Source organism: Ostrinia furnacalis, unplaced genomic scaffold (assembly GCF_004193835.3).
Source record: "Ostrinia furnacalis isolate ACB-3 unplaced genomic scaffold, ASM419383v2 OfSCF0155, whole genome shotgun sequence".
NCBI classification, from domain to species: Eukaryota; Metazoa; Arthropoda; class Insecta; order Lepidoptera; family Crambidae; genus Ostrinia; species Ostrinia furnacalis.
This window is the reverse complement of record NW_021130394.1, coordinates 243,481-271,214: the sequence shown is the minus strand read 5'-3', so window position 1 is coordinate 271,214 and position 27,734 is coordinate 243,481. Positions and strand designations below refer to the sequence as shown.

Here is a 27,734-nt window from a genome sequence, read left to right as displayed (position 1 = left end):
TCTGTTAAGGCTGTATTTATCGATTGGAATGATATTGTGTGGTTCTGTGGGGTCAAAATATGGATTGAGCTGAAGAGTGTCGTTCTCGGTAGAAAGAAATCGGGGAAGTGCTGGAAATGTTGAAATTGTTAATAAGTACAGCCTTATATTAAAAAAAAAAGCAATACGTGTACTGATCTTTTTAAACTTCTTGTGAATGTTGAATGTTTCGATTATTATTACATAATTATATTAATATGTTTTAAAGACGTGTAAATATTATTTTAGAGTTTAAAAATAAAATAATTGATCATTCATAACGAAGTTTCTGTTCGAATTCTTTTGTCCTATATCTTAACTTAAATTAATAATTATTTGAGTTGCACCAGCTGACTTTAACGGTAACTATAAGGCCGGCAATACACGGACAGCTTGAAGCAGTCAGGGTCGACCGACAGCTTCAAGCTGCGACTGCACAGTGAACTGCAGAGTTCTATGAACGCACATACACGAACCGCTCGAGCAGTTGCAACTGATTAGGGCGCACAGTGTTTTAGAAACCCTCAAAATCGGACATGATTAAGTTAATGCCATGAGTCGATAGCGTCTTATGTTTCAATTACAAGAGTTCAACATTGCTATAAAAAATTGTATAGGCGAAAATAAAAAAAATAAAAATTCATACATCTCTGGTACAAGACACGATCCACAAAAGATAAACATATTTCTACATAGAGGCTATAGGTACCAAAGTATTGTTTAGTATGAAAAAAATTGCGGATTCCATTTAGGATGGAAGAAAAAAAATAAAGTCTAAATAATGAAAAATAATTAAAATCTCTGGAACTACACTCGCGAGCAAAAGTATGGAATCACTTACATGAAGTTGTTTCCACGCGATCTTGTGTACTAACGAATTTGTTAGGAACAAAAAAAGTGGCACCATTTTAAAGATTAAACTTTTATCTTTAAATTGATACCAAATTCATTTAAATCACACCAGTATTTAAAAAGATATCCCGGCTGATGTGAAGAAGTAACGAAAAAGACATGTATGAACTGTTTGATACGTCGCGAGTTGCGGCCTATTTACCCCCTATAAAAGCACGCGTTTTCGGATTTTTGCTTTCACACGTTGATTCATACACATCTCCGCTTCTTTTGACACTTTACCTGGGATTCTACACCTTCAGAAGCAGCACAAATCGTTGCACTATTGCAAGAAGGGCTCAGCCAGCGGGCTGTCGCACGTCAGCGCCACATAAGCCAGTCCTGGGTTTCGAAAGTTTCAAGACGCTTTCGGGAGACTAGTGGCTTTATCCCGAGACCAAGTTCTGAACAGCGCCGGTGCACATCGCAGAGGGAAGACCGTTTTTTCATGTCAACCTCTCTATGAAATCGTCATTTGACTGGAATCGATGTCCATCAAGAGCTCAGAAATGTTCGTAAGATAGCTGTTAGCGAGTGGACAGTTCGTCTAAGATATAAGCAATAGAATTTGACTCCAAAAAGGCCTGCCACAGGCTCGAAACTGACGGCAGGTCACCGATAAGCACGCTTTCAATTTGCTCGTACACATCTCGATGTTAAGTCGAGCAAGCCACCCCCATAAGCCACTGTTTCAGCGAACCAGCACTGCACAAATCGCTCCTCAGGCCGCCTATAAACCCGACCTCTTCGACTGCTGCCCTGCAAACACAGTTTGCATTCATCGGAGAACAGAACTCGCCTCCATTACTCGCCTTCCCATCGAGATGTGTACGAGCAAATTGAAAGGGTGCTTATCGGTGACCTGCCGTCAGTTTCGAGCCTGTGGCAGGCCTTTTTGGAGTCAAATTCTATTGCTTATATCTTAGACGAACTGTCCACTCGCTAACAGCTATCTTACGAACATTTCTGAGCTCTTGATGGACATCGATTCCAGTCAAATGACGATTTCATAGAGAGGTTGACATGAAAAAACGGTCTTCCCTCTGCGATGTGCACCGGCGCTGTTCAGAACTTGGTCTCGGGATAAAGCCACTAGTCTCCCGAAAGCGTCTTGAAACTTTCGAAACCCAGGACTGGCTTATGTGGCGCTGACGTGCGACAGCCCGCTGGCTGAGCCCTTCTTGCAATAGTGCAACGATTTGTGCTGCTTCTGAAGGTGTAGAATCCCAGGTATAGTGTCAAAAGAAGCGGAGATGTGTATGAATCATCGTGTGAAAGCAAAAATCTATAAACGCGTGCTTTTATAGGGGTTAAATAGGCCGCAACTCGCGACGTATCAAACAGTTCATACATCTTTTTCGTTACTTCTTCACATCAGCCGGGATATCTTCTTAAATACTGGTGTGATTTAAATGAATTTGGTATCAATTTAAAGATAAAAGTTTAATCTTTAAAATGGTGCCACTTTTTTTGTTACTAACAAATTCGTTAGTACAGAAGTTCGCGTGGAAACAACTTCATGTAAGTGATTCCATAGTTTTGCTCGCGAGTGTACTTGACTTGTAGAAATGAAATAAAGTACAATACATGCGTCTTTTAATGATCAATCAATCAGCTTTATCACAAGTTTACAAACCCTCTGAATGATTAAAAAAATTTTTTTTTCATTTTTAGGAATTTTAAAAACGGCCAACTTTCACAATTTTTTTCTCAAAAACCAAGTAAAATGAGCACACGTGAGTTTCACTCTTGTAATTGAAACAAGACGCTATCGACTCATGGCATTAACTTAATCATGTCCGATTTTGAGGGTTTCTAAAACACTGGGGCGGTCGACAGCACGGTGATTATTTTCATCGTGCGGTCAAGCAGTCGCCAGCCATACACTGACTGCTCGAGCTGTCGACAGCTCTCGCGCTGTTACCTCCGCCCACTTTCTTCATTCTACGGCGCGCGCGCTTGTGATTTGTTTAGCAGTTAATACCAACTGCTCGAGCAGTTATCACTGGCAGCTTCAAGCTGTTGACTCTTGACTGCAAGAGCGGTGTCCGTGTATTGCCGGCCTAACATTATCCAGGTGTATTTTGTATGGAGTTAGGCCGGCAATACACGGACAGCTCGAGCAGTTAGTCAGTGATCAACATACACGGACCGAGTCCATAAAATTAATATGAAGTAGGTCGGTAGGTAGGTCTTAGGTCCATCATCCAATAATAAAGATGACCTAACTGAACTGTCTCACCAAAGTCATTGACAGAGGGGCGCCACCATCGTTCAACTTTTAAAGTTTTCAGCATGGCAAAAATCTGAACCAGAAGGGCGCCACCGTCAATACCGGATCGCTGGTTCCGATTTTTGTCATATTGGAAACTATGTAGTTGAACGATGGTGGCGCTCCCCTGTCAGTGAGTTTAGACGTGGTTCAACACCGTGGTTCAACCATTGGGTTGAACTATAGGTGTACCAGAATCTCATGGCAAATGGGGAAAATAAACTTTGTTGAGTGCAATACTGGGGAAATAGGATTAAACGATCTTCATACTGTTTATTTTTTTATTTATGACTTTAATATTAATGAACATGAAGTACGAATGCCTACCTATACATTTTAGGTATGTGTATGAAGAATGTTGTTATACATCTTCTTATTTTGTTTATGGCCAGGTGACACTTCATTACGCTTTTGAAATCAGCTTCCATCTTCCGGCTTAATCACCAGTATCACCACCTTCCACCAGGTGAGATGCAGGATGCAGGCCAAGAGCTTCCTCGTTTAGTCCAGTCAATGAATGCCTTAACGACGGTGTAGAGAGAAATCCGTGGAACACAATTTCTGACCTCGAGACTTTATTTAGCCTAGTTAGGTGGTGAACATAGCAAAAGTCCCCGCCCTTAGCCCTTGAGCCGGCGGGGAGAGGGGGGTTTAAAGGTACCACTTTTCGGTTTTTCGCTTAATCCTCGGAAACTATGCGTCCTAGTGACATGACTACTATGAACCAAAAAAAGCTTATTCAATTTGCTACAGGTGAGACCGTCAAGTTTTTCTATATCTTGTATAGTTTTTGCGGCATCTGCTCTAGAAGGTCTGTAAAATTGGAAATTTTATTAACTAATATTATAAATGCGAAAGTAACTCTGTCTGTCTGTCTGTCTGTCTGTCTGTCTGTCTGTCTGTTACGCTTTCCCGCTTAAACCTCGCAACCGATTTTGATGAAATTTGGCATAGAGATAGTTTGAGTCCCGGGAAAGAACATAGGATAGTTTTTATCCCGGTTTTTGAAACAGGGACGCGCGCGATAAAGTTTTTCTGTGACAGACAAAATTCCACGCGGGCGAAGCCGCGGGCGGAAAGCTAGTAAGGTAATAATGTCACACGTGTATAAGATGACCCACGCTGAACTGTCCCGCCAAACTCAATGACAGGGGGGCGCTACCATCGTTCAACTATATGGTTTCCAACATGGCAAAAATCTGAACCAGCGATCCGGTATTGACGGTGGCGCCCCACTGTCAATGTCATCGACAGGACAGTCCAGTATTTTGGAACATGTTTGGAACTATAAATATATTCTTTGCGTGTCAGTCAATGTCACTTAAAAGTTAAAATTATTGCAGTGTTACACATCCTTACTTATTTTGTAGAATAATCAAAACACAATGTCGTAATAAATTGGACATAGTCATGGACCTATAAAAAAAGGCGGACGGAACTCGCGCTACAACAAAACTGTGACGCAAAATTTTGGCGTTTGTCTATTGTGTGAGTGAATTTAGGGATGCCATGTTAGCCAAAACATTTTACCCATTTATTTTAAGAAAAACATAGATCGGCAGATGTTACTTGGAAATGTAGACAGTATTATTCCGTGCCATTTTAAAAGGATGAAAGGTGTATGCGTTGAGGTAGGCGCGAAATTTTCAATGTTCAAATTTTCTTACATTGTTTGCAAGTCAGTGTGTCAGGGTATGTACATAATGTTGATCAAAAATGATTCACGCAGTTACAAATTACGAATCTTGTGTACATTATAATCATAATCTTATGCATCATCAATATATTATTATTATCTCTGATAGATTTTTTTTAACATACAACCTGACACTGACTTGCAATCAATGTAAGAAAATTTGAATTTCGCAGTTCCACATTTTTGGGAAGGATCAAATTTGCCTATGAAAATATATCCCATTAAAACACAATAATTATGATAAATTATTTTATTTCCATAGTATGCGTAATACATAACTAAAAAGTCCTAAAATCATTATTAATTTCCCATATTTCGGGTAATTTTCCCACGTAAATAACTGAGAACACTGGTCTTTGACGTATTATTTTTTCGAGTGAATGACGTTTGATTTCAATTAATTTCAATATTTTAATGTCGGGAAATAAGTGATTGGATTATTATTTTACCTGTGAAATGTGATTCCTTAATTTTTGTTTGTTCGAACAGAACGGTTTTTACACAATTTCATCACACAAGACATGTCGTATTCGTGTTGTTTTTTCGCTGCTTAAATGTGTCAACTGTGTGAAGTTTGCTCTCGAAGTGGTGTAACAGGGTGTGAATGTGTGCGTGCCGGCCTGTACGTACAGGCAAGCTGGTGTATCCTAATGTCACAGTATTTTGTTGATGAGACTCCGTCCGACTTTTTTTATAGGTCCATGGACATAGTTTTCATTATGGCAACGGAGGCACCTAAAGAAAATCGCCCCCCGAAACCCGGGAGGCTGGTCATACAGTACCTCCAGGAAAAAAAAGATGGGGCCTCTGCAAAAGAGATATTGCGATACTTGCGCTCTACTCTCGGCAACGATGAGTTGGATTTGGAGCGGATCGTTGAGGCTGTACTAGTAAACGGATCAGCATTAGGGTTTTTGGAGAGGAAAGGGTCCCATTATATGAACTGGTCGCGGAAGACGTGCGGGCGGCGGCGTCGCCGGCGCGTCGGGCGTCGGCGCAGCTGCGGCAGGCGGCGGCGCAAGCGTCGGCGATGCTGAACTTTAGATCTCTAATCTGTGGTGCTGACTGCGTTGCCTGAACCTAAAGCAGTCGGCAACGAAAATACTACAAAGAAAAGCTCGTGACGCAGTCCTGTTATATTGCAACTAGGATAAAAGTGATGATTCATTCACCTTTTGTCCGTTATAATTATGGAATTGTGATCGTTTGTATCGTGGAAAGTAAAGAACATGTCCCATAAAATAATTTTTTTTTCCCTCCCTTTTACACATTAGGCATAAGGGCCTGTCCAGGAGGGCGAATTTACACGCGTAGAGTCCCAACCATACGCGCGTTGGCGAGATACTAGGAGCCAATAAGTACCTACATTGCGTCCATAAACACGCGCGAGTTGAAAAGTTTTGCGCTTAAATCTCGTCATACAATATGCACATGTTCGCGCGTAGGATTTCGTAGCGAATTCGCCCTCCTGGACAGGCCCTAAATTATTAAACATTGTACCTCATTGAAACTAGGTTATAGACTAGCAATTTTCAGATCAAAATAAAAGTCTGTTTTACGAAACACTGTAATTTATTCGAAGTCTCGGCCAGTAGCTACTTCCCGCAACAGCAGGAGCGCTTCCTGCGGCGGCGGCGGCGGCTGCGACGGCGGCGGCGTCGGCGGCAGCTGCGACGCCTCTTTTTCTTCCGGCGGCAACTGCGCCGGCGCTTGCGGCGACGCCGGCAACAGCCCATCTCGCGGGCGATCTTCGCCACATACCGGTCGCCGAGCCTGTCCAGGAAACCCAGAGCCGCACTGCGCTTTAGCGTCTCTTCAGCTTTGCCCGTCAACGCGTTCATCCGCCATACATCGCCGAATTTCTCTTGCAGGTACCTGGAAGGACACAATTCGACTTTTTCAATTAAAAAAATATTATACATTTGAGACGCATAATTTTTAATCTTAATAACTTTTATTTATCTAGTCCAAATTATTTAGTCCTTGCGAGTTCCATAGCTCATTTTAAAATTGTCAATGTTTACGTTCGTATGAACTTACGAATTTTACATGGTTATCTTCACATAATTTTTGAATAATTCGCAGTCTAGTAGGGAACTTAAACATTTGACTCTAATAATTGTTACTTACTTGCCTGTACGCTAATAGTCGTGAGGTTTATGTATGTATTTGAATATTGTATCTTTTATGTGATTTTATGTAACTTAAATCTTTGAGAATAATAAAAATTTATACCGTAATATTTCATGATCTACCTACCTAAGTTTCAATAAGTACTTACTTAGCATTTACGTGGGTATTCTAGTAATTTCACGATATTATCTTTTTAATTAAAATTGGTAAGTTACTTTAACTTTACAAATATTTGGTCACAGGTCTTCTACCTTATTGGCCATATTATTATCATGAGAGGTTCATGATTTCTAAGCGTCCCATTCATTTCAAATACCAATGGATTGATGCTATACCTTGTGATTTCGTCTGCTGTGACGCCATCAGTGCCGGCCACCTTGTAGAAGGTGTTCATCACCAGCTTGGCGGTGTTCTGCTCCTGCCTCTGCAGTATTTCGTTGTGTGACATTTTGCCTCCGCTTCTACGACCATAACATTGTACCCATTGGGATAAATAGCATAAAAAACTTTAAAAAATCTTTAACGCAATTTTTCAAAACATGTATAAAAAGTTGACGTGACTGTTGATAAAAGAACGTCTCCTGTCAATCATTCTTCTTCGTCTATTGCTCACCAGTAACTTCAGGATGTCACACAAAATATTAAATAAAGGTTCGCTAATTTTAGTTAAGTAAACCTTCTTTGAATCTTTTATTTATCTTTCATTATTACGTTGTCTGCCAGAATAGTTACAGTTGTCATTTTTACTTTGTCAATAATGCCAAATTTGTTTTCGTCAAGATTCAGAATTTTAAACTCTATCAAATTTTGAAATGCTAAAATAATTGTAATAAATTTAGGCATTCCATCAAAATTATAGCGATGGACCAAACGTTAGAACCACGATTGCCCACGGATTTGGAAGTTGGTGCTGGGAGGCTGGTCATACAGTTCCTCCAAGAGAACAAAGATGGGGCAACTGCGAGTGACATCATAAAGCACGTGAGGGAGGACTTGAGCAACGATACCAAAGATTTGGACAAATTGGTCGAGGCGATATTGGAGAATGGGACAGCTCTGGGATTCTTGGAAAGGAAAGGATCTCATTATATGAACTGGATGGCGCGTGACACTTGTGGGAAGAGGCGCAGGAGTTGCAGCAGGAGAAGGCGTCGTCGTAAGATCAGACGAAGAAGTTGTCGAAGGCGTTCACGCAAATGCTAGTTTTCTCTCTCACTCGATAGTTGTTTGTCCCGTGTTGTGAATTTTGTCTAGTTAGAAAATTCTTGCAACTGTATTGTTTTGTCATTTAATTTCTCATTGATGAAATAAAAGATGATCTATTAACCACATTGTAATTTATTTCAAAACGGGACTGGTACGATGACAATACATGTAGGTACTTAATATTTCACAGAACACCACGGGAATTAGTTTTTCTTGCAACAGCACGGCTTCTTTTTCCTCTTGCGGCGGCAGCTTCGGCGCCTACGCTTGCGCACCCTGCCGCAACTCCGGCGGCGCCGCCGCTTCCCGCAACCAGTCTCCCTGGCCAGCGCAGCTATAAACCGGTCTCCTTGTTGCTCCAACAAGCCATCAGCTGCCTTGCGCTTTAAAGCTTCTTCAGCTTTACTTGTTAGCGTGGACACCTGAAGGTCAAAAACGATTTTTCATATTTTTCTTCACGATCTATTTCTTACCGAGCTTCTGCTAATCTTACCAACTCTAATTGAGAAAAGAGGTCGGATCAGTTTCGATATAACTAATTCAGATTAAATTTTAAGTGTAACCAGCTTTAAGTTTATCAAAAGTAATAATAAGTATTAGCATTTCTGCAAAAATCCCACTAACTTACTAGGTAGGTAAGTGCCTACTTAATTTGTTACATTGTACCATTTTTTAAGCATTATGATAATGCTACATGGTAGTAGTAACATTGAGCTTATGCATTGAGCTAGTTGCAGCGTGACTCCCTAACTAGTAGGTACTAAGGTTTATGTAAAGTGTGGACTGATCACCTGCCAAACGTCTCCAAACTTGCCCACGAGGTATTTAGTTATGTCTTCAGCAGTGACGCCTGCGTCATTGGCCACTTTGTAGAAGGTGTTCATCACCAATGAGGTGGTATTGTCATCCTGGTTCTGTTGGACATCGTCGTTTGTCTCCGATTTTTCCATTTTCAAGAGTTTACCATTGTTATTTGTGTAAAATGCTTGCACGCGAATTTAGACCACCGGAAAAAAGAAGAGAATGACGCATGTCAACGCATCATTTTCTCTTTTTGTTTTTTTATTCTTGATCATTACCTAACTAACTGCAAAAAGTTCAAAATGCTACGAAAATTCAAGCGTTTTAAGTCTGTTTATTTGATTTTACCTACCCAGCCAGATATAAGTGCAATTAGCGTCCTGGCTCACGAGTGAGTCGTCGTCGTCGTCGTTTCAGCCAAATGACGTCCACTGCTGGACAAAGGCCTCCCCCAAGGTTTTCCACAATGAACGGTCCTGCGCTGCCCGCATCCAGGCTCTTCCCGCAACCTTTACCAGATCGTCGGTCCACCTAGTAGGAGGCCTGCCCACGCTACGTCTTCCAGCCCGTGGTCACGAGTGAGTACTGTCATCGTATCATCGGTTGCCCAACATAACATCCTGATGCGTGCGCTTCATATTATTCTGTGGCTCAACTTTCGCCTGGTGCAGCAGGCCAAATAAAAAGCCTAACAAAAGCCGGATAGGCCAGACTAAAGCCTGGCAACCCTACCAATGTAACGCAAGTTTGTGTGTTAGTCTACCCTCATCATCCTGATAATATTAGTAGGTACAGACAGCAGCACGTCAAGCTTTACACTGCGAAATCATAATACGTGCTATTTTGCAAAAAAATGTATAGTCGGATGTGCTGTCGACTGTACAAATCTGGTTCGCCGTTCGAGCAATTTATAAGTACCTAAGTGGTTGTTGCAATTCACGAAGGCGAGTGAGCTTTACATATTTGTCACGGTAATAGCTTACTCGTAGACAGAGAAAACTGTATTCTGTAAGTATTCTCTGTCTACGGTGGGTTACCTACGCCATATCGAATGACAAATGATCGAAAATCAAAATATCGAATACGTTTCATCGAACGATCAAAATATCGAACGATCAAAATATCGAATGCTCAAAATATCGAACGTTCAGAATATCGAAAGATCGAAATATCGAACGATCAAAATATCGAACCATCAAAATATCGAAAGTCGATATAGACGTTTTTATTAAATTTCATCTACCTTGCTCGGCTCCGGTGCATGGTTGTGTTTGGTCGTACAGTTTTGTTTTGCCAGTTAATGTGTGCCTTAAGTATTTTTGTGCCTGAAAAGTTTATAAATTTGGAGAATAATGTCCGTGGGGACCTATTATAAGCCTAGCCTGTCCCAAAAAGGAAAAACAGTCATGTCACCAAACACAACCATGCACCGGAGCCGAGCAAGGTAGATGAAATTTAATAAAAACGTCTATATCGACTTTCGATATTTTGATGGTTCGATATTTTGATCGTTCGATATTTTGATCTTTCGATATTCTGAACGTTCGATATTTTGAGCATTCGATATTTTGATCGTTCGATATTTTGATCGTTCGATGAAACGTATTCGATATTTTGATTTTCGATCATTTGTCATTCGATATGGCGTAGGTAACCCCCCGAACGCCGCACAATAATATTTCTTTCTCTTTATGTCCATTTTTAAATAATACTTCGATCATAGAATTAGGTACCTACTACAACGCACGCCAGCGTCCTGACGGGCGCCCCCTATCCGTCCCCCGGACACGGCCTGAGCCGAGGTCCGAGCCTACCGTGGCGCCCTCAGGCCGCGTCCGTAGTCCCCTCGATCGGGCCCACTAGAGTGAGCCCGCCGTAGGCTGGACTTTGGTCCAACACCGCGGTGGGCAACCCTCTAGTTGGGTTCGCCACTGATCGGGCGCCTTATGCGCTCGATACGGCCCGATCGCGAACGTCGGTCTGCGACCGACGCGGACGAGCCTGGGCTTCGCTTCGCGAAGCCCACACTCGGCCTCGTCGGCACGCGCACCGACGATCGCCAAACGGCTAGAGTACCTTCTGTACTCGCCACTCTGCCCGGTGAAGCTGGAAAAGCTCCTCAAGCTACTAAAAAAAAAAAAAACTGACGGGCGCGCTCGTGACACTCGACTGATATAATACCCGCCGGCGGGGCGCTTCGTTGTAGGTAATTATCGGATGTACCGCGCGGAGTGAGCCAGGCCTGACCGGATCGCTGGTTCCGATTTTTGCCATGTTGGAAACCATATAGTTGAACGATGGTAGCGCCCCCTGTCATTAAGTTTGGTGGGACAGTTCAGCGTGGGTCATCTATACCGTGCATGTTTGGTGGCTTGCTACTGCCCCCCTAGACAAAACGCACTTTTTGATCGAATCGAAAATCGAATCCGTCAAACTCCATACAAAAAAGGGGCTTGTCGACCACTTTTCGACTGGTTTGCGATTATAATTTGCACTTTGTCTAGACCCACTGTTCGTTTTTGAAAAAAATTGACAGACATGCTATCGCTATCGTTATCGTTATGTGTGGTACACGTACACACACAAGTAAAGCTAACTCGCCTTCGTGAGTTTCAAGAACTATTGGTGATAACACATACTTACTTAGGCTGAGTTGCACCACCTTATTTTAAAAGTAACAGTCACTGTTTTTGTATGGAGTTTGATAGAATTTTGACGTTTGTTAAAGCGAAAGTAAGATGGTGCAACCAATCCTTAGAAAAGGGCGTGCTAATTTATAAATAAAACATTGGTTGATGGTTAATAACATACATTTATTCAATGATTAAAATGCGCGCACTGTGTGCGCTAATACACATACTTACTCAATACAATATCATAACACTAACTGCTAAAGCCAAAGGTCGCTTAGTTGTTAATTTAAAGCCTCGCCGCTGAATTTATTACGTTTACAAATAAAGAAAAAGGAATAATTTAAATATACAACACAATTTTCAAAGGAGACAAGTAAAAAAGTAGGCACGTAGATAATAATTATGGTTACATAACATCAATGATACAAAAATGAAAGTGTAGTTACTAAAGATTAACAAGATAAAAAACATTTTACAACTTGAAACGAAATCATCTTTAATTTATTAATTACAACACAAAATGTTGGCGAAACAAGCGTCAGAGCGGCGGACTTTACCTTTGACCAATAACATAAGTTAACTAAGTACTAAAACAATTGAGATCCATTTGAATAAAATGCAATAGTACGACTTATAATACTAATTAGGTGCTAACTATGAAGATTCTGAATCTGAAATACAACGCCTCTAACTTTAAAATTAAAAACTCCTGTTTATTATTTTTGTTTGAAAGTGGTGTTAAAAGTTTTACAACTACAGTTTAAGATCTAAAATTCTAAAAACATTGACATGATATGTTTCTCTACTACTGATACTAAATCATAATAAGTATTTTTGTTAAATAAATTATACGCAATTTATAATTTTGGATTTTCTACTCATAACGGAAATATATGTAATTTTTCAAACCCACGCCAAAAAAACAATTTCATAGTTAAGCACCTAATATTATACCTAGCAATCACAAGAAACAGTCGAATACAATGTCTTGAAGAGTTCCACAGTGTAGGGAAATAAAAAAATATAGGTAAATAAAATTTACGTTGTGCTCTTACGTCTTATTTTCGTCTAAATGCATAATCAGTTCTCAGACGATACCGGAAACGAACAAAGTTAGGAAGAAATGATTTAACAAGTACGTAGGTAGGTACTATAGGGCGAAAATATCGAAGGGTTATCTAGCATTGGAAGGCCTATTTTTAAAAGCTTAGGTACAGTCAGCGTCAAATAGTTCGTGACTCCCAAAGTAGCCAAAATTTCCCAACGTGTCTTTTTTATTATACCAACCAAATTGAGAACCTCCTCCTTTAGTTGAAGTCGGTTAAAAAAATGGAATAAGGTTGTGTTGTCAACTTTTTGGCCTCTTTGGGTGTTACGAACTATTTGACGTTGACTGTACCTATGTATGGACACATTGCGTGTATGCCGGGTATTTCAAACAGTGATTTCTTGTGTCGGACGATGTGGTCCATTTTATTACGAGTAGCAACTCAAGCACCAATACTAACGTGTAACTCAGCTCATAGAATTACAAATCGGTGTAACGCACCTGGAATCTTGGGTAATCAGGTATACCGCAACAGAATGTAATACCCTGCCCTACAAATCATATTCTACACTGTGGAGAAGAAACCAAATTCTCAAGAGTTCTTACAATACTAAATACATAGTTGCTTACAATACTACCAAAGGCTGTTGATTAAAATCCTTACTATAATAATAATTACTTAGTTACCGGTGTCAACGATGTGTTTAGGTACTTATTTAGTTCGCGGTTAAATCTTAAAGAAACTTTATTTCAGCTTTTTTCAGTGTTACTTAATGAAAATGAAAAAAAATATTGCTACACTAAAAATAAATAATGTACCTACTTAGTACATGTGAATGGGTACACAGTAACAAAGAAAAATTAAAAATTATAAACAAAAAATTGAACTTAAGAAGTTACAGTTTTATAGGTAAGCAAAAGGTACCAGTCTCAGCATAATGCTGAGCTACAAGCTCAGCGCTGATTTTCAGACTGGCCCTGAAACTGGTCGGTTGGGTTGGGAGGAGTGTGTTTTGAGGCGCATGTTAATTTTCTGTGGCGGTGTAGGTGTTTGAGTGTGTTCTAAGGCCCAGAACAGACGGTGAAACGCAATTGCAACGAAACTGCAACTGCTAGTTACTTTTGAGTTGCATCTAAATTTCTGCCATAGCGTCCGTTGAGAGACCTCACATGACGCGACCAGTTTGTAACTTTCAGTTTCAGTTTCATTCATCAGAATCATCAGAAAGTTGCAGTTTCGTTGCAGTTGCGTTTCACCGTCTGTTCTGGGCCTAAGTGTTTTGTGTTGTTGTTTTGTGTTATTAGGTGTTTTGTGTTTTTGTAATATCAAAAAAATCAAAATGAAAGTTAAGTGTGTGTGTTTCGTGCGTTGGTAGTGTGGGGGTGTTGCATATGAGCATTTGATGTTCAATTTAAAGTTTTTGATGCTGAAAATCATAATTATAGCAAGGATTTAATCAACTTTCTGCCTACTTATAATTAAGATTATGTTATACATATAGTGTATAATAAATACGAGCCCTAAAAGTAAAAGAGCAGTCCACACGAAGTGATGTAATTGAGGTGTTGGTAGACATGTTATTGTTAATATTACTATCCGTTCGCGATAAGTTTGCCGCTGGCAAAATGACGTCACTCGAAGGAAAGCGTCTATAACTTTAGCAAACTATATTGAAAATATTTTTTTATTTATTAATATTGATAAAAATTGTGTATTTGCGTAAAATAAAACACTCAATTGCGTTTAATCACTAATTATTTGCGTTTAATCGCGGTTGGAGAAGGGGACGCGCATTCCACGGACCGGCAAACTTAGCGCGAACGGGTAGTACCGCCCAGGTAAATAAGAGGGCAGCAAAATAGGTTTATCTAAACAACTGTTAAATATGGTAGAATAGTAAACACGTAAGAGACTTATAATGCTATGAACTACTACATTCAATATTTTTGGCTAAAGGTCTTATAAGCCGTGTGGACAACCCTCATAGCTACGTTCATGCATCAAACGGAGCTCAAAATAAAACGTCATGTAGAAACCGCGTTAGCATTAGTTGATTTGAGATGTTTTGTTTTACATGGTCCAGCAGCAGCGACGGTAATATGTTTTCCAAGAGAAAGAGATAACATCCGCTGACTTTTACAATTTTCATAACTTCAATTAACCACTGGTGTTATATGATGTTACAGAACTTAGTTATGCGCCCCTATTTTGAGCTCAATTGTGCATGAACTAAGGCGTAGACTACAAGTAATCGGATTTCAGATATTTATTTATGGGATTGCCAATATGCGACGGATTTGATCCATCGCCCAGGAAACGCGAAGCTTCCGATTGCGTGTAGCCTGTGCTTTAACTCGGCCCGTCTATCAGCTGGCCGAGCACAGAGTGGTCACACACTGTCCGATTTTGTCGGATTCGGATGCTGTGCCAATGTAGAGACGAGAAATTTGGCTGAATTAGATGTCATACGTCTACAAACCTTATCCGACAAATTGACCTGATATATGGTGACCAGCCTCCAAGATATGATCGTCCTAATAACTATGATATATACGTCCAATATCTATATATTTTTAAAGATCACATACAAGTTTTCCAGTTAATATAATTCGTGATATAATACTTTCATAAAAAACAGTAAAACGCAGAGTATAAAAAAATAAAGGAAACATTTTAGGTATAGAAAACTAAAAATTGTAAAGTGAGCTTTAAAATAGAAGCTCTTGCGTCCACAATTTTGAAGAGGGGCTTTTACATGCTTTTGAGGTTGAAGACGGGAGGAAAAGGTAGAGATTCTGTGGTAAAAACTGCTGAACAAACTGAAGAAACATGTTTTAGCAACAGACCAACAGTAAGTAAGTAGGTATTGGGTAAGAACATGTTTATTACCTTGTTAGCTACATTCTTGCCCCAGGAAGTCTAAGCTGTTATCGTTTTGGTCAAATTCGGATGCAAGTTTCGCATTCTTTTGGGCTAGGATGCGCGTCGTGATAAAGATAGATGATTTAGATGTCAACAATCAAAAATTCGTGTAAAATCGATTAAATGGCGCGATAAACTCTTATATCGCGAAGCGCATCCTAGGCCTACTGGTGTAACGCTTGGTTGTTTAAGCGCCAAGAAATTTCTTGACGGTGTATCCCGGGACAGCGTATACGAGCATCAGGATCATTAGGGCGACGGCGATGACGATTCCTGCCTTGAGGATAGTCCACTTGTAGTTGTGCCAGACGATGTATCGGATAGACTTGAGAGGGTTAAGGAACCACATGAACGACGCATCCGGGCGGCTGTGGGAGAAGAAAAATCATTTTAATAGGTCCCCACGCCTGACTTTTATATGAGAGCAGTTTCTAATGAATTTGTTAAGTAAGCTCTAGTAAAAAGCCTTAACTGGCTGTAAGAAGAAAAAATATTGTTCCAAAAGTTTTAGGGAAGAAGAATTTGTTTAGGTAGTTTGGTTGGTACTAAAAATAGTTACTCGAATATCCGCTCGTTTTGATAAGCGCTCGTTTAAGATTACTTAGGTCATTGTTTATTTCTAAGTATTTTCGTAATTCACGACAATTTCAAAATGTTGGTAATAGGCAAGCAGTTCGGTAAGCCCAGGCGAATAAGAGCTTACTAATTTAAATCAGACGGACTTGGGAGTTATAATAGCACTACTAAGTAAAATTTATTTTGCCAGCAGATTTAAAATTTATTGAAATGTGATTGGTAGCCATAGTACCAAGTCCGTCTACTTTTCGGACCTTGTTGAAATAAATAGTACCTGCAGATGACCTTTTCTTTATAAACTAGCTTTCCGCCCGCGGCTTCGCCCGCGTGGAATTTTATCTGTCACAGAAAAACAATATCGCGCGCGTATTTGCTCACCCCTGGACTACGACAAACATTTTAAAACCAAAATCAGCTCAATCGGCCCAGCCGTTCTCGAGTTATAATCAGACTAACGAACATCAATTCATTTTTATTTATATAGATTAGGTAACTTATTTTTTAATAAAATGAAATGAATGAAGAATAGAAACTTAAATATAGACCGGAGATTCTTAGACGATAACTTAAATGATACCTACTTAATTAAAATAATTAACAGCGTTTTGTGAAAGGTTCACATAATGCAAAAGAATGACCAGGCAAAGGGTGTCTTCGCTGTGCAGGGTAGGTACAGGGAAGGGTATAAGGGAGGGGTGGAATAATTTATTAGTAAAATTGCTATCTTACTACTCTAAGGCGGTAAATATACAAGCATTAATATCTTATAAATATGAATGTTTAACCCTCCGTGTACGAGGTGACTAAAAGTTACGTCCCGTACCAGGTGGGGTATGACACACCCCAATATACAAAGTGATAAAATTTTCATTCAACATTTTTTTAGGTGCAATTTAATATTTAATATTGATTATTTACGTATGCTAATTAGGTTTAAGAAATGCTCTGAGCTGAAAATATGTATTAAAACATTTTTATCATAAAAAAAACAAAAAGACACAATTTCCGTTGTTCTTGTAATTTAGGAATCAGTTTCCTATGTATAATTTTTAATTAGTGCCTTTAATTATGACAAATACAATACCTTTAATTATGACAAATATGACAAATGAAATGCTCTGAGCTGAAAATATGTATTAAAACATTTTTATCATAAAAAAAACAAAAAGACACAATTTCCGTTGTTCTTGTAATTTAGGAATCAGTTTCCTATGTATAATTTTTAATTAGTGCCTTTAATTATGACAACCGTTTTTATTTAACAAAGTACAAGTATTTACTTATAATTTAAAAGTAAATTAAAAACTGGAAGGGTATAAATTTGTTTTGATCATCGGTTTTCAATTTACCACAATTCTGATGAAAGAAAATGAGTATGCTCAATGCATAAAATGGGAGCGTAACAATTTTATTTATTTATAAAATATGTTATTCCATTTCAGTAGCCCATAAATTGTATCACCAAGTATAAATTGTAGCCCATAAGTGTATGTTCACATACATCTTCGGATCTCAGTACTAAACTTCCAGATTCGCACTAAAAGTCATCTCATTTGACTAAAAGTGCTTGAAAATTTCAGATACCGTAAAAATCACGAAAAATAATATTTGTATTGAATTTTATTCAATTGACAAAGCTAAAAATATATAAATTACACCAAAACTGTTAGTTTTTTTTTAAACTTTTTAACAACGTCCCGTACCAGGTGGGGTGTGTGACACCCACACGCACTTTAAAGGCATGTAACTCAGTTGGTAGTCACCGTTGGACTGATTTTGCAGCGCTGATCGAAGCAGCAGTGTCATAATTCCAGCTACTGAGAATTTCAAATTCAGCACTTGCAAATTTTTAAAATTGTGGCTATTTTTAAAGGACTGGGGTGTGTCACACCCCACCTCGTACAGCGAGGGTTAATACCTAACCTATCTACCTACTCTACCTATTCTATTAATGTTTCATTTGTTAACAATTTTGAAAATTCTGCTTATTAAAACAATGTTACATCACAAATGGGTTACGTCTCACATCTCCCCATTTTGTGGTATCATTGGCCATGGTTCCGATTTTTCTACCGAGTAAAACTAAAACGTAATTTAAATTAAAGCTTAAACCGTCAGAACCAGAGATTTTGAGGAATTTTTTTCGTTGACTCTATAAATAAATCTTTATCTACCTCCCAAAGTCGCAGGTAATAAAAGTCAGTAGGCCCTCGGCGCTGACCAAGCCGCAGCAGGGTAGACATACCCTGTGTCACTAATGGCACGTTAGGTCACTAATGGCCGCCACAAATGGCTAGTCAAACCTTTCATACATTTTATAAGAGTCTCGGGTCAGCAATCGAAAGATGTATGTAACGTACGCCGATACCATAAAAATAAATTAAACGTTCTTTACGCTACTTTTGGTGGCCTCTAGTGGCGATAACTGAGTTTTATACACAAGCAATAAAATTCTTAACTTATTTAAATTAAGAATTTAAACAAAATAATTGCCCTATTATAACGTGAAACAACTTCACATTCAAGAACCAAACAACTCCAAAGGTTAAGTAAGTAGGCTATTTTGTGTGAGGCCAATTATGGTCAATACCTATTTGTTTTGTTTGGATAAATTACTTAAAATTATTCATTGAGAAGCAGGTAGTTAATTAAAAATAGCCAAAAGAATCAGCAGTGTACTGTACTTAGTACCTACCAATAAGCTTTTTTTTAGTGACTGTGCTAGGTAGGTACATACTTGGGCTTGTCCAAAGGATCTGGTTCGTTGCGGCCCAGGCCGGCCGGCACCTTCTCTGCTTCCTCCTTGGTCAGTAGATGAATCTCCGCTTCCACCTTCCCAGTCAGTTCCATTTCTTCGGTATCGCGCTTGATGTAGAAAGGCCACCAGCCTTTGACGCGTTTTTGCTTGAAGATGTTAACCATAGGGACAGATCCGTCACTCCGGAGCATCTCTAGAGTGCACAGTTTCGAGGACTTGGCTCCACGCGGGAACCTATTAAGGTCCAGTGTAATGGCGCCTGTGGATATAGTTCTCTTTGAGCCTTCCACTTGTCAATTACGTCGAAGGAGACATAGCGTAGCCTGTCTCCTTCTACGTAATGATTATGATGCCGATACCAATTAAATATAACAAACTCGCTTCTGACACTAAACACGCTTAGGTATATCACAGGTAATGATGATAGTGATAGATGATAATAATTATGCTATTTTAACAATAAAAACGAAACGAAAATCTTACCCAGGAAATCATCAGCTGAGAAGTGGTCAGCGTCCCAAACTTGCAGTTCGAGTCGAGCCGGTATCTTGCACTCTGTCTCATCCCAGGAGAAGACAGATTCTTTTCGGGATATCACTATACGTTCTTCAGCTTCCAGGTAATCAAATGGATATATGAAACGGTAGTTAAAGTTGCCTTCTCCAGTAAGTGAACGGTAATGAATATCGGTGGATTGACAGTCATCAGGACCGCGCAACCATCTAAAAACACAAAAATCAGAATTCAGACTATTATTGCAAGTATTAAACGAAAAAAGATGATATTTCATATCTTTATTGAACTTATTCTTCTCAAACTAGATATGGTTTAATGTTCATCGCACTTACCCTTTCACATATATATCAGACATTTTTTCTCCAGTAAAGAATGCGTCGTCTTCCAATACTACGTCATCAGTGTTCCAGATAATCACCCTCATCTCATAGGATTTGGGCTTACGAGGAGCAATGTCCACAGGTTGGCCTGGCAAAGGCATATCCATTGGGAACATATCCACCCACATTTCCAGACGTCCTTGTTCGATTCCTATTAAATATTTGATGATGTTAACATTGTTAAAGGCAATTTCGTGCACTGATCGCTTAGAAATTGAATAAATTAATTGAATTTTGAGAGTATTGTGCATACCTGGCTTATTGGGATTATAAAGAGGTCTGGTTTCAACATGCTCAGTAACAAGCTTGGTTCCAACCCTCGGCACCTCCTCCCAGCGGTGCAATACGGCCAATGCCATCTGTTCTTCAATGGTGTCAGGGTTGGAAAACAGTTCCGTATCATCCATCGGCATATTAAACACCGTGCGTCCAACCTTCACTCTCCCATGCTCGTAAATGGGAGGATCTAACTTTCCATCTTTGCAGAGTTTGGCCAGAATCTGTGTTGGCTTCATAGAATCACGCCAGCGGTTGTAACCTTGTCTAAATAACACAAGCATTTATAAATACCATTGAGACTATTGAGAGATAAACATGCATTTGTAAAATTGAAAATTTACTTACTCTTCATATTTCATGGGCAATCCGCATGTTGCCCTGTGGCGACTGTAGAAACGATTCTCCAGATCAATTTTGGTTTCACCAATTAAGTCATCAGAGCCAAGCAAATCCCAATCTAAGACCTGGATGGTTAGCATGGAGTCCTGTGGGAACGTGGCCTCAATCTCGAAGCATTTTCCGAATACCGGGTTCAATTGTTTCGATACGTAGTTATCTTTATCAGTTATTTTCTTCGATCCTAAGTGCAACACTATGTAGGGATCGGCTTTACCGTTTAAGTCCATCGGGTGGAGATCAGTAGCCTTGACAATGTAAACCCTGACTAGAACATGTATGGGTTCATTATTTGGGACTCCCTGGAAGAACCCGAAATTCGGATCGAATCCCATTACCGTATGGTCGTCAATTCCACGTGGTAGAGGCCACTTGTACACTTTGAGGGCTCCCTAGAAGAATAATTATTCGATTTAAATATTTTTTAAGCCTACAACCAGAAAACCATGAACATAAAACTGTTAATACCATTTTTTTTAAACAATCAATGTAGATGAAGCAGAAAAGATGGAATGGAACATAAACTAGATACCTTGAAGCTTCCGACGACACGACTGTCATCTTCTGCTTCATCCCCAGTCTTTTTCCCGCGGTAAAGATCGAAAGACTGGAGCCATTCCTTAAATTCGTCATATTCGGGTACAGCTTCCAATTCGTGAGGAATAATCTGAAACATTAACTTACATTATGAACTAATACAGATAAATAATAACATTTCATGAATCATTGGCCAAACAATATACCTACCTTAGTCAGTGCCGAGCTTGGGATAGCATTTTTCTTCAGCATGGTCGGGCTAATTTGCCGTGCCACACCGGGTCGTGGGGAAGTAGGGCGACGACGTCTAGCATCACGTTCTCCCCGTGGTGAATGCATTTCGTCACGTGGTGAACGAGTTTCGTCAACATATGACATTTGAACTGGTTGATTGAATCCTTGGCGCTCCCTCTTGGCTTCTTTGCCCTGTTCAATCATGGACTCTACAGATGCAAAATACTTGGTCCACCAGTCCTTGCTGCTTTCATCGTCACCTAAAACCGAGTCAGTACTTGGTTTCCTCTTTTTAGCCTCTCGCTTACTAAACCTCTTTCTTATAGGCTGCTTCACACCCGATCCATAAGAAAGTGCAGAGCGCACTTCACGGACCAGTAATGGGCAATTTTCTTTTTGATTTTCAACCGTGATACCATCATCTGGGACAATGCAATTTGCCCGTAAATCAACGTTTTGTAACTGTATTAATGACTTCTTCCTGTCTTCGATTTCTCTATCACGTTTACTCATTGGAGTGTAAATGTATTTGTGTATTGAGTTAATGGTATGAGTGCCAACGAGCGTAATTCTGCCGAAACTACGGCAGTCTACGACTCTTATTGTCAACGGTGGTCGGTATAGGTCTTGATCAGGCAATTCCACATCAACAAATTTAATGGGGTTAGTGAAGTTAGGATTTCGTTTAGCATTTTGTATTACAGTGGAATAAATGATATGACCTGCGCATTCAATATCCACCCTGGGCCTGTCAACTCTGAGAAGGTGAATGCGTTTAAGATCACGCAACCCCCAGAATAGAACTTCGATACGATATTTTGACAAAGTTGGCCGTATGCCTCTTGGAACAGGTAGGATAGGTCCCTTATTGGCATCAATCGGTGGTTTTCCGTTCGGTTCTCTTGGAGTTGGAAGTTCGGGTAGTACTGATGATGTTTGTTTAGCTGGAATCTCGAGTATTTCAAATGCAGCCAGAAGTTCTCCTGCTCTGTCACCTCCGCGGCTGACTTCGTACCACTCTAGCGCAGGTGGGAATTGAGGTCTTTCATATGTATCTTCAAAACCTTTCACATGCGGTTTAGCTAGCGTACGTCCGATAAATTCAGATTTTCCCACGTTATCTTGATCAAATATTTCAATGACTATTGTCGGTGGATCAGATTTTATTTGTTCCATTGTGCTGTATAGTAAAATATCGTCAAAAACTAAAAGTTCATCCCATGTCGGGCTTAGTGTTTCATCGATAACTTGCGTCGTTAAGGTCACATCATTGATTACCACTCTTGCGAATGGATCTGATAGTCCTGACGAATCCGAGCCAATCAGTGACCGGGCTTGATAGATGTATGCGCGCATTTGGAAGTTCTGGAAAAAAAGATGTTAGTTAGGTAATAGAGCAGCATACTCACACTCGTAGGCAAAGAAATTTAAAATATGAGATATAAATAATCTTAAAAGATTCTTACGTGTTTCTCGGCGTAAAATAATGCTGAAGGAGCACATGATCGTGGTTTATCGGCATTTTTCAACTCAGGACTGAGTTCGTAGCCTTTAGGCAGGCCATCTATGTAGTGTTTCTTATGTTGTATTGCGCCCAGCCACATGTATATCTGTATCTTTGCCGGTATTGCCCAGCCGCTTGGTGTTGATGACTTTTTCCCTGGCCACTATTGAATAATATAGAATAATTAAAATCAGTACATGCACAGTGTTTTGTCGATTATAATTACCTATATTGGTATTTGAAATTACCTTCATAAAGAGTGTCTGCATTTTCCCACAATATTTGCCAGACTCCTCAGCTACATCTGAGAACATTATATTTCTCGCCGGAATCCTGTAATAAGCTAAACGTTTGCCGTTGCTTATCAACCAGATAAAAATATCTGGCATTGCGGGTTGTGTCTGAAAATGATGAATAAATAAATGATATTGCAGAGCTGATTGAAATGTCAAATTAAGACTGAAATTAGTTAAGTACTTACATCTTCGCAAAGCTGTTTCAACTTGGTCAAGTAAGTTTGCGCGGTGCGTAAACGATCCTTTATGGAATGTTTGGTGACCAACGCTTTGAGTCCTCGCGACATCGTGCTTATTTGATCCTAAAATAATTAACTGGCTTTAGTATTAGGATCTTTACAAATAAACCACTATAAACGTTGCTCTAGCATCGTCTGATACGTACCAGTTCATACAAGCACCACTTTTGCCTCTCGCGATCTAGCTTAGTATTTCCAAATGGTGGAGCGTCAGACATGTGACGCACGTAGTTAGCGCAAGCAGCACTAAGTAACTCCAGGACTGACTTCAGAACGATCACACAGTTGTTTTCTGAAGCGCAATCATTTTCTATCGCTGTCTGGACTTCGTTCAAACCTTCCTCCTGTAAGCATGTATGATGAGCGAACACATTCTACACGAGGTGATGACCTAAATTAATCGAAACATTATTACCATATATATTTATTACCATACATATTCCCTATTGTATACCAGATGAAGGGCAAGAGCGTCCTCGTTGTGGATAAAAAATGTTCTTTTGAACATGTGTTCTACATAACGTAAACTTAAGGGATTGCAAACATTACTTAGTCCTAAGAAAGTCAAAAACATGTAACGGAATCTCCGACTTACCACTTTAGTGGAGCGATTACAGAAAATAATGGCCTATTAAGTACATGTTTTTTTGTGTTATTATGAAAGTTCAGAAAACTGCGCAGTTTTTAAAAATATTTTGCACCTATGGAATTTCTTTTTTTTTTCAAACCTTTAAGTTGAAAATTTTAGAATGTTCCGCTAAAAGCATATTTTTTATGTTTCTAGCAAAAAATTTGTATCTTGCATCAAAGATAGGAAGTTGATTATTTTTTTCAAAAACCTGCAATGAATAGGGAATCTGTCAAAAAAAAAGAAATCTGAGAAAAATCGACCCAAAAAAAAGATAAAAAAATTTAAAGCCTACTGGGTCATACAATTTGAAAAAATCACAAAATTAACGATAACTTCTAAACTATGAAAAATCGTAGAACATACATGGGGGTGAAATCGATAGGTCTAGTCCTCACCTATCACCTGCCTTCGGCTTGACACCTTACAAGAAACACCCTGTATACATTGCTTTTTGGCATTCCTTTTTTTTCTGTGCTAAGTTACCTATTTTATTGTTTTTGATGATAGTGGCAATCCTTTCAGAGATTTCCCTGGTTTCTAGCTTACCTGAAGTCGAATCATACTCACATATTTCTCGATGATCCTAGCAATGAGGTTGGAGTTGTACATGCGCCGGCGGTGGTCTGGCCAGATGGTGCGGACGTGCATGCACTGCTTGTGGTCCCAATACGGCAGGTAGTAATAGTTCTTGTCGGTGGACATCGCTTTCGCCGGCTGAGTCACGCTTTGCCAGTAGCCAGTGTCTCCACCTAGTTCATCTATACACAGCACATATCAGTAAGTAAATTAATTAACTGTAATAGAAAAATCTTACAAGCAAAGTTCCTGTAAATTGTAATGAACATTACTAAACATTCTTACTCAGAAATGGTGTTTCTCTCTACGGTTTACTTCCACTACCTATCTCGTCGTAATAAGATCATGCTGCTCGATTCTACTGAATCTCTAATAGTACATACCAAGTTTATCTGGTCCAAGCTCTTGAGGCTTTTTCAGCGCGTCAACGTGTCCATCCAAAGTATTCCCGGTATTCCCGAGACTGATCTCAAACTGCAGAGGCTTGTCGACCAGTCGTTTGTCAATCATGTTAGCGTCAAAGACGCTGGCGAAGAGGAAGAATTCCTCGTTCTTTTCAAAGGCCAACTCATTCAGAGGAGGCACTGGCTCAATTTCCACTTCCGATGCTGGGCATTCAATTCCATCTAATATCTCAGTACGAATAGAAATAAGGACCCTGAAAACAGTACACAGATACAATTTATTTGTTCTTTTGTATTTTTGGCTGTAAATTTTTTTCTTATGTTAAGTACAATACAATACCTAGCTCTGTAGGCTATGCCTTCGCCCATTCCAGTATTGAGGTCGGCATGCTGATCAATTAAGCTGTAGTCGCGAGTGGACCCATAGAAGTATATGTAAGCGGGGCCAAATGTAGGAAGAAAGCCTGCAAAAAGATAAAAAGTGAAGATCCAGCTTATGACATAATTGTACCAAGTCTTGCCCCTGAAAAAAAGCACATTAAAACATGGCAGAGGTAGGTGCTACATTTTATAGTTTGGATACCTTTTCCATCAGAAAATGTTCTGAAAATGTTGAGAAAAGATGATTCTGTACCTCTTTCTCCATCGTTGGAGATAGTCTTGAGGTCAATGAAATGGGTTCCGATGACGTGAGGATGGAGAGGGTCATCGTCGTTCAGTTCGATCTTGATGCGCTGGCACAGCGGCGGGAACATGTCGTTGAACACGATCTGCTCGTTCCACACCGGGTTGTAGCAGGCCTTCTTTACCGATGTCGAACCCTGGTGAGGAAAACGAGTTATTGGGCTCCAGAGCGAACTTCCAGGAAAAACGTACTGGGATCCAGAGGAACATTTACTATTTTTTCGGGAACCAATTTATGTATATGTATAAATCGTCGTATATCTTTCGCCACTTTCACATAATTTGTTATAAAACAATTTGCTGAACCATGAAAATGTAATGATATAAATGCTTAGGTACGAGTAGGGTTAAAGTAAAGTTATACAGGGCTAATGGTTACACGCATTTGTTCATAATTATCTTCAATTTTATACCCTTTCTGTGGGAAAAATCATAACTGCTGCCTTTTACACTGTAGAATAAATCAAATTAGACTGGTAGTACTTACTGTCATCCCAGCAAAGGAGACTCGCAGGTATGGGTCGACCAGGTCATGAGACTCCCCGGTGAAAGCCCTCTTCACATTGGCTATGAGGGAGTAGTTCATCTTCGGTAGCCCATCACCTCTGTACACCTTCAATATGAAGCGCGCGCGCTGTCTCTCGAACGGCACCCCGTCAGGCAGGAGAAGGTTCCTAGAGGATATTTATTTATTTAAGTATTAGGTAGGTACACCAACAAAGTTACATACAGTACATACCTACATTTTAACAGGGTTAACACATGATACATAAAATACACTCGACGTCAAATAAATCGCACCTCCAGCGACAAGCATTTTCAAACGTATGCATCCCCACTTCCCACCAATATTACCATTAAATCCTAGTTCTAACCTTCATTGCATTAAAGGAAAGGTTTTTAACCCAAAAATGTGTCTTTAGAAGGATCCAAAGTCACTTCTTCAAAAAATAGGTAGTTACGCTAGAGCCAACTTTTATGGCTATAAGACTGTTAAGTTGGGTTTAATTGCTAACCATCTGTTAAGGAGGACACGTGGAATCATTATTTGGTTTTATAATCATAAAAATTGGTCTAATTGATCCCAAAGTGAGGTATTTTTTCAAGTCACATTTATGGTATATTATGTTATTCATTTACTAAGAAATTAAATGTGTTTTTCTTTAAGGATATTTATTGGGCTTTCAAATAACACCAATATTGTTGGGGCACCATGATTGTGTCAGGAGAAAATCGTTGAAGTTTGCGTCGCGGAAGGTACGGTTTATTTGATGTTGAGTATATATGGCCTCAATTACAGGTATACATCGTAGGTATTTCTTTTTGCACGGTTAGGATACTTTAAATACAATAGAAAACACAATAATCAATCGAATTGAATTAAGCACCGAACAGTAGGATTAAGTAATTGTTCATTGGTGCTTAAATCGTTCCGAATACAGGGTGTTTAAAAATATTTAATCAGATTATCTAAGCATCTTGACTACATAATTTGATTAGTATATTTTTCTTTATCAACATTACTAAGTTTGGCTGCAAAAAAGTATCTTGAGGTCAAGCATAAAGATAAGCAGTGATGCAGGTTCCATAGTATGTAAGTACGTACTCGTAGAAGTGACGACTTTTCAAAATTTAGGAGACGTTTAGCCGTGCAATTTTCAATAATGTAATCCTATGGGTAGTGCCTTAAAAACCACAAGGAAAACAAAGCCTAAGATAGTACTACATACTCGTATAATGTAGGTATAATATTTTGTGCCTGTGCAATATTCTGTGGCAATATATTGCAAATATTGCAAACGTGTAAGTACGCTAACCTATATCAATTATTTATTTATAGAGAGAGGTCAGAGGTCATGGTATTTCATTGGCCGATATTCATCGAAATGAATATTAATTCAGTGAAACGTGTAAAACCAAAATTAATAATTTTAAATGTACCTTGCGAGTTCCGAATAATATTTTTATCGAATAAAATTGCCTGAAATGGAATGAATTTTATTGTAAATTCCCGGTTTCTACTTTTGCAATTATTATCCGGTACAATTATAATGGTTGGTCAATAAAATTACATTTTATTGCACCAGAAAAGTTTATTCAATT

The 27,734-nt window shown here is 39.3% G+C and overlaps 5 protein-coding genes across 5 annotated transcripts in view; 2 read left to right on the top strand and 3 right to left on the bottom strand.

Annotated features, from left to right (window-relative positions):
* Positions 1-4,517: 4,517 nt before the first annotated feature.
* LOC114352923 (uncharacterized) lies at positions 4,518-6,074 on the top strand. Its single transcript, XM_028304689.1, has 2 exons — positions 4,518-4,585; positions 5,585-6,074. The coding sequence occupies exon 2, from the start codon at positions 5,597-5,599 to the stop codon at positions 5,912-5,914; it is 318 nt and encodes a 105-aa protein (XP_028160490.1). The 5' UTR covers positions 4,518-4,585; positions 5,585-5,596; the 3' UTR covers positions 5,915-6,074.
* A 374-nt stretch (positions 6,075-6,448) lies between these two features.
* LOC114353138 (protamine-like) lies at positions 6,449-7,594 on the bottom strand. The gene is made up of 2 exons (XM_028304985.1): positions 7,346-7,594; positions 6,449-6,752 (listed from the first exon to the last, which is right to left on the bottom strand). Exons 1-2 carry the CDS (start codon positions 7,456-7,458, stop codon positions 6,473-6,475), a joined length of 393 nt encoding a protein of 130 aa, XP_028160786.1. The 5' UTR covers positions 7,459-7,594; the 3' UTR covers positions 6,449-6,472.
* Positions 7,595-7,775: 181 nt separating this feature from the next.
* Positions 7,776-8,247, top strand: LOC114353157 (uncharacterized). The gene has a single exon (XM_028305008.1). The coding sequence runs from the start codon at positions 7,872-7,874 to the stop codon at positions 8,211-8,213; it is 342 nt and encodes a 113-aa protein (XP_028160809.1). The 5' UTR covers positions 7,776-7,871; the 3' UTR covers positions 8,214-8,247.
* A 118-nt stretch (positions 8,248-8,365) lies between these two features.
* On the bottom strand, positions 8,366-9,260 carry LOC114353147 (uncharacterized). The gene is made up of 2 exons (XM_028304997.1): positions 9,008-9,260; positions 8,366-8,638 (listed from the first exon to the last, which is right to left on the bottom strand). Exons 1-2 carry the CDS (start codon positions 9,164-9,166, stop codon positions 8,420-8,422), a joined length of 378 nt encoding a protein of 125 aa, XP_028160798.1. The 5' UTR covers positions 9,167-9,260; the 3' UTR covers positions 8,366-8,419.
* A 5,218-nt stretch (positions 9,261-14,478) lies between these two features.
* LOC114353094 (otoferlin) overlaps positions 14,479-27,734 on the bottom strand; it is a 132,548-nt gene continuing 119,292 nt past the window's right edge. Inside the window, exons 10-26 of the mRNA XM_028304925.1 lie at positions 26,119-26,305; positions 25,582-25,768; positions 25,288-25,411; positions 24,927-25,201; positions 24,535-24,725; positions 23,483-23,680; positions 23,283-23,399; positions 23,050-23,202; positions 22,764-22,964; positions 21,274-22,662; positions 21,059-21,193; positions 20,476-20,918; positions 20,105-20,394; positions 19,804-20,002; positions 19,439-19,677; positions 18,935-19,214; positions 14,479-15,989 (exon numbers count right to left, since the gene is read on the bottom strand). Coding sequence (XP_028160726.1) covers positions 15,809-15,989; positions 18,935-19,214; positions 19,439-19,677; positions 19,804-20,002; positions 20,105-20,394; positions 20,476-20,918; positions 21,059-21,193; positions 21,274-22,662; positions 22,764-22,964; positions 23,050-23,202; positions 23,283-23,399; positions 23,483-23,680; positions 24,535-24,725; positions 24,927-25,201; positions 25,288-25,411; positions 25,582-25,768; positions 26,119-26,305 — 4,789 coding nt within the window. The 3' untranslated portion in view covers positions 14,479-15,808. The remainder of the gene's footprint in view (positions 15,990-18,934; positions 19,215-19,438; positions 19,678-19,803; positions 20,003-20,104; positions 20,395-20,475; positions 20,919-21,058; positions 21,194-21,273; positions 22,663-22,763; positions 22,965-23,049; positions 23,203-23,282; positions 23,400-23,482; positions 23,681-24,534; positions 24,726-24,926; positions 25,202-25,287; positions 25,412-25,581; positions 25,769-26,118; positions 26,306-27,734) is intronic.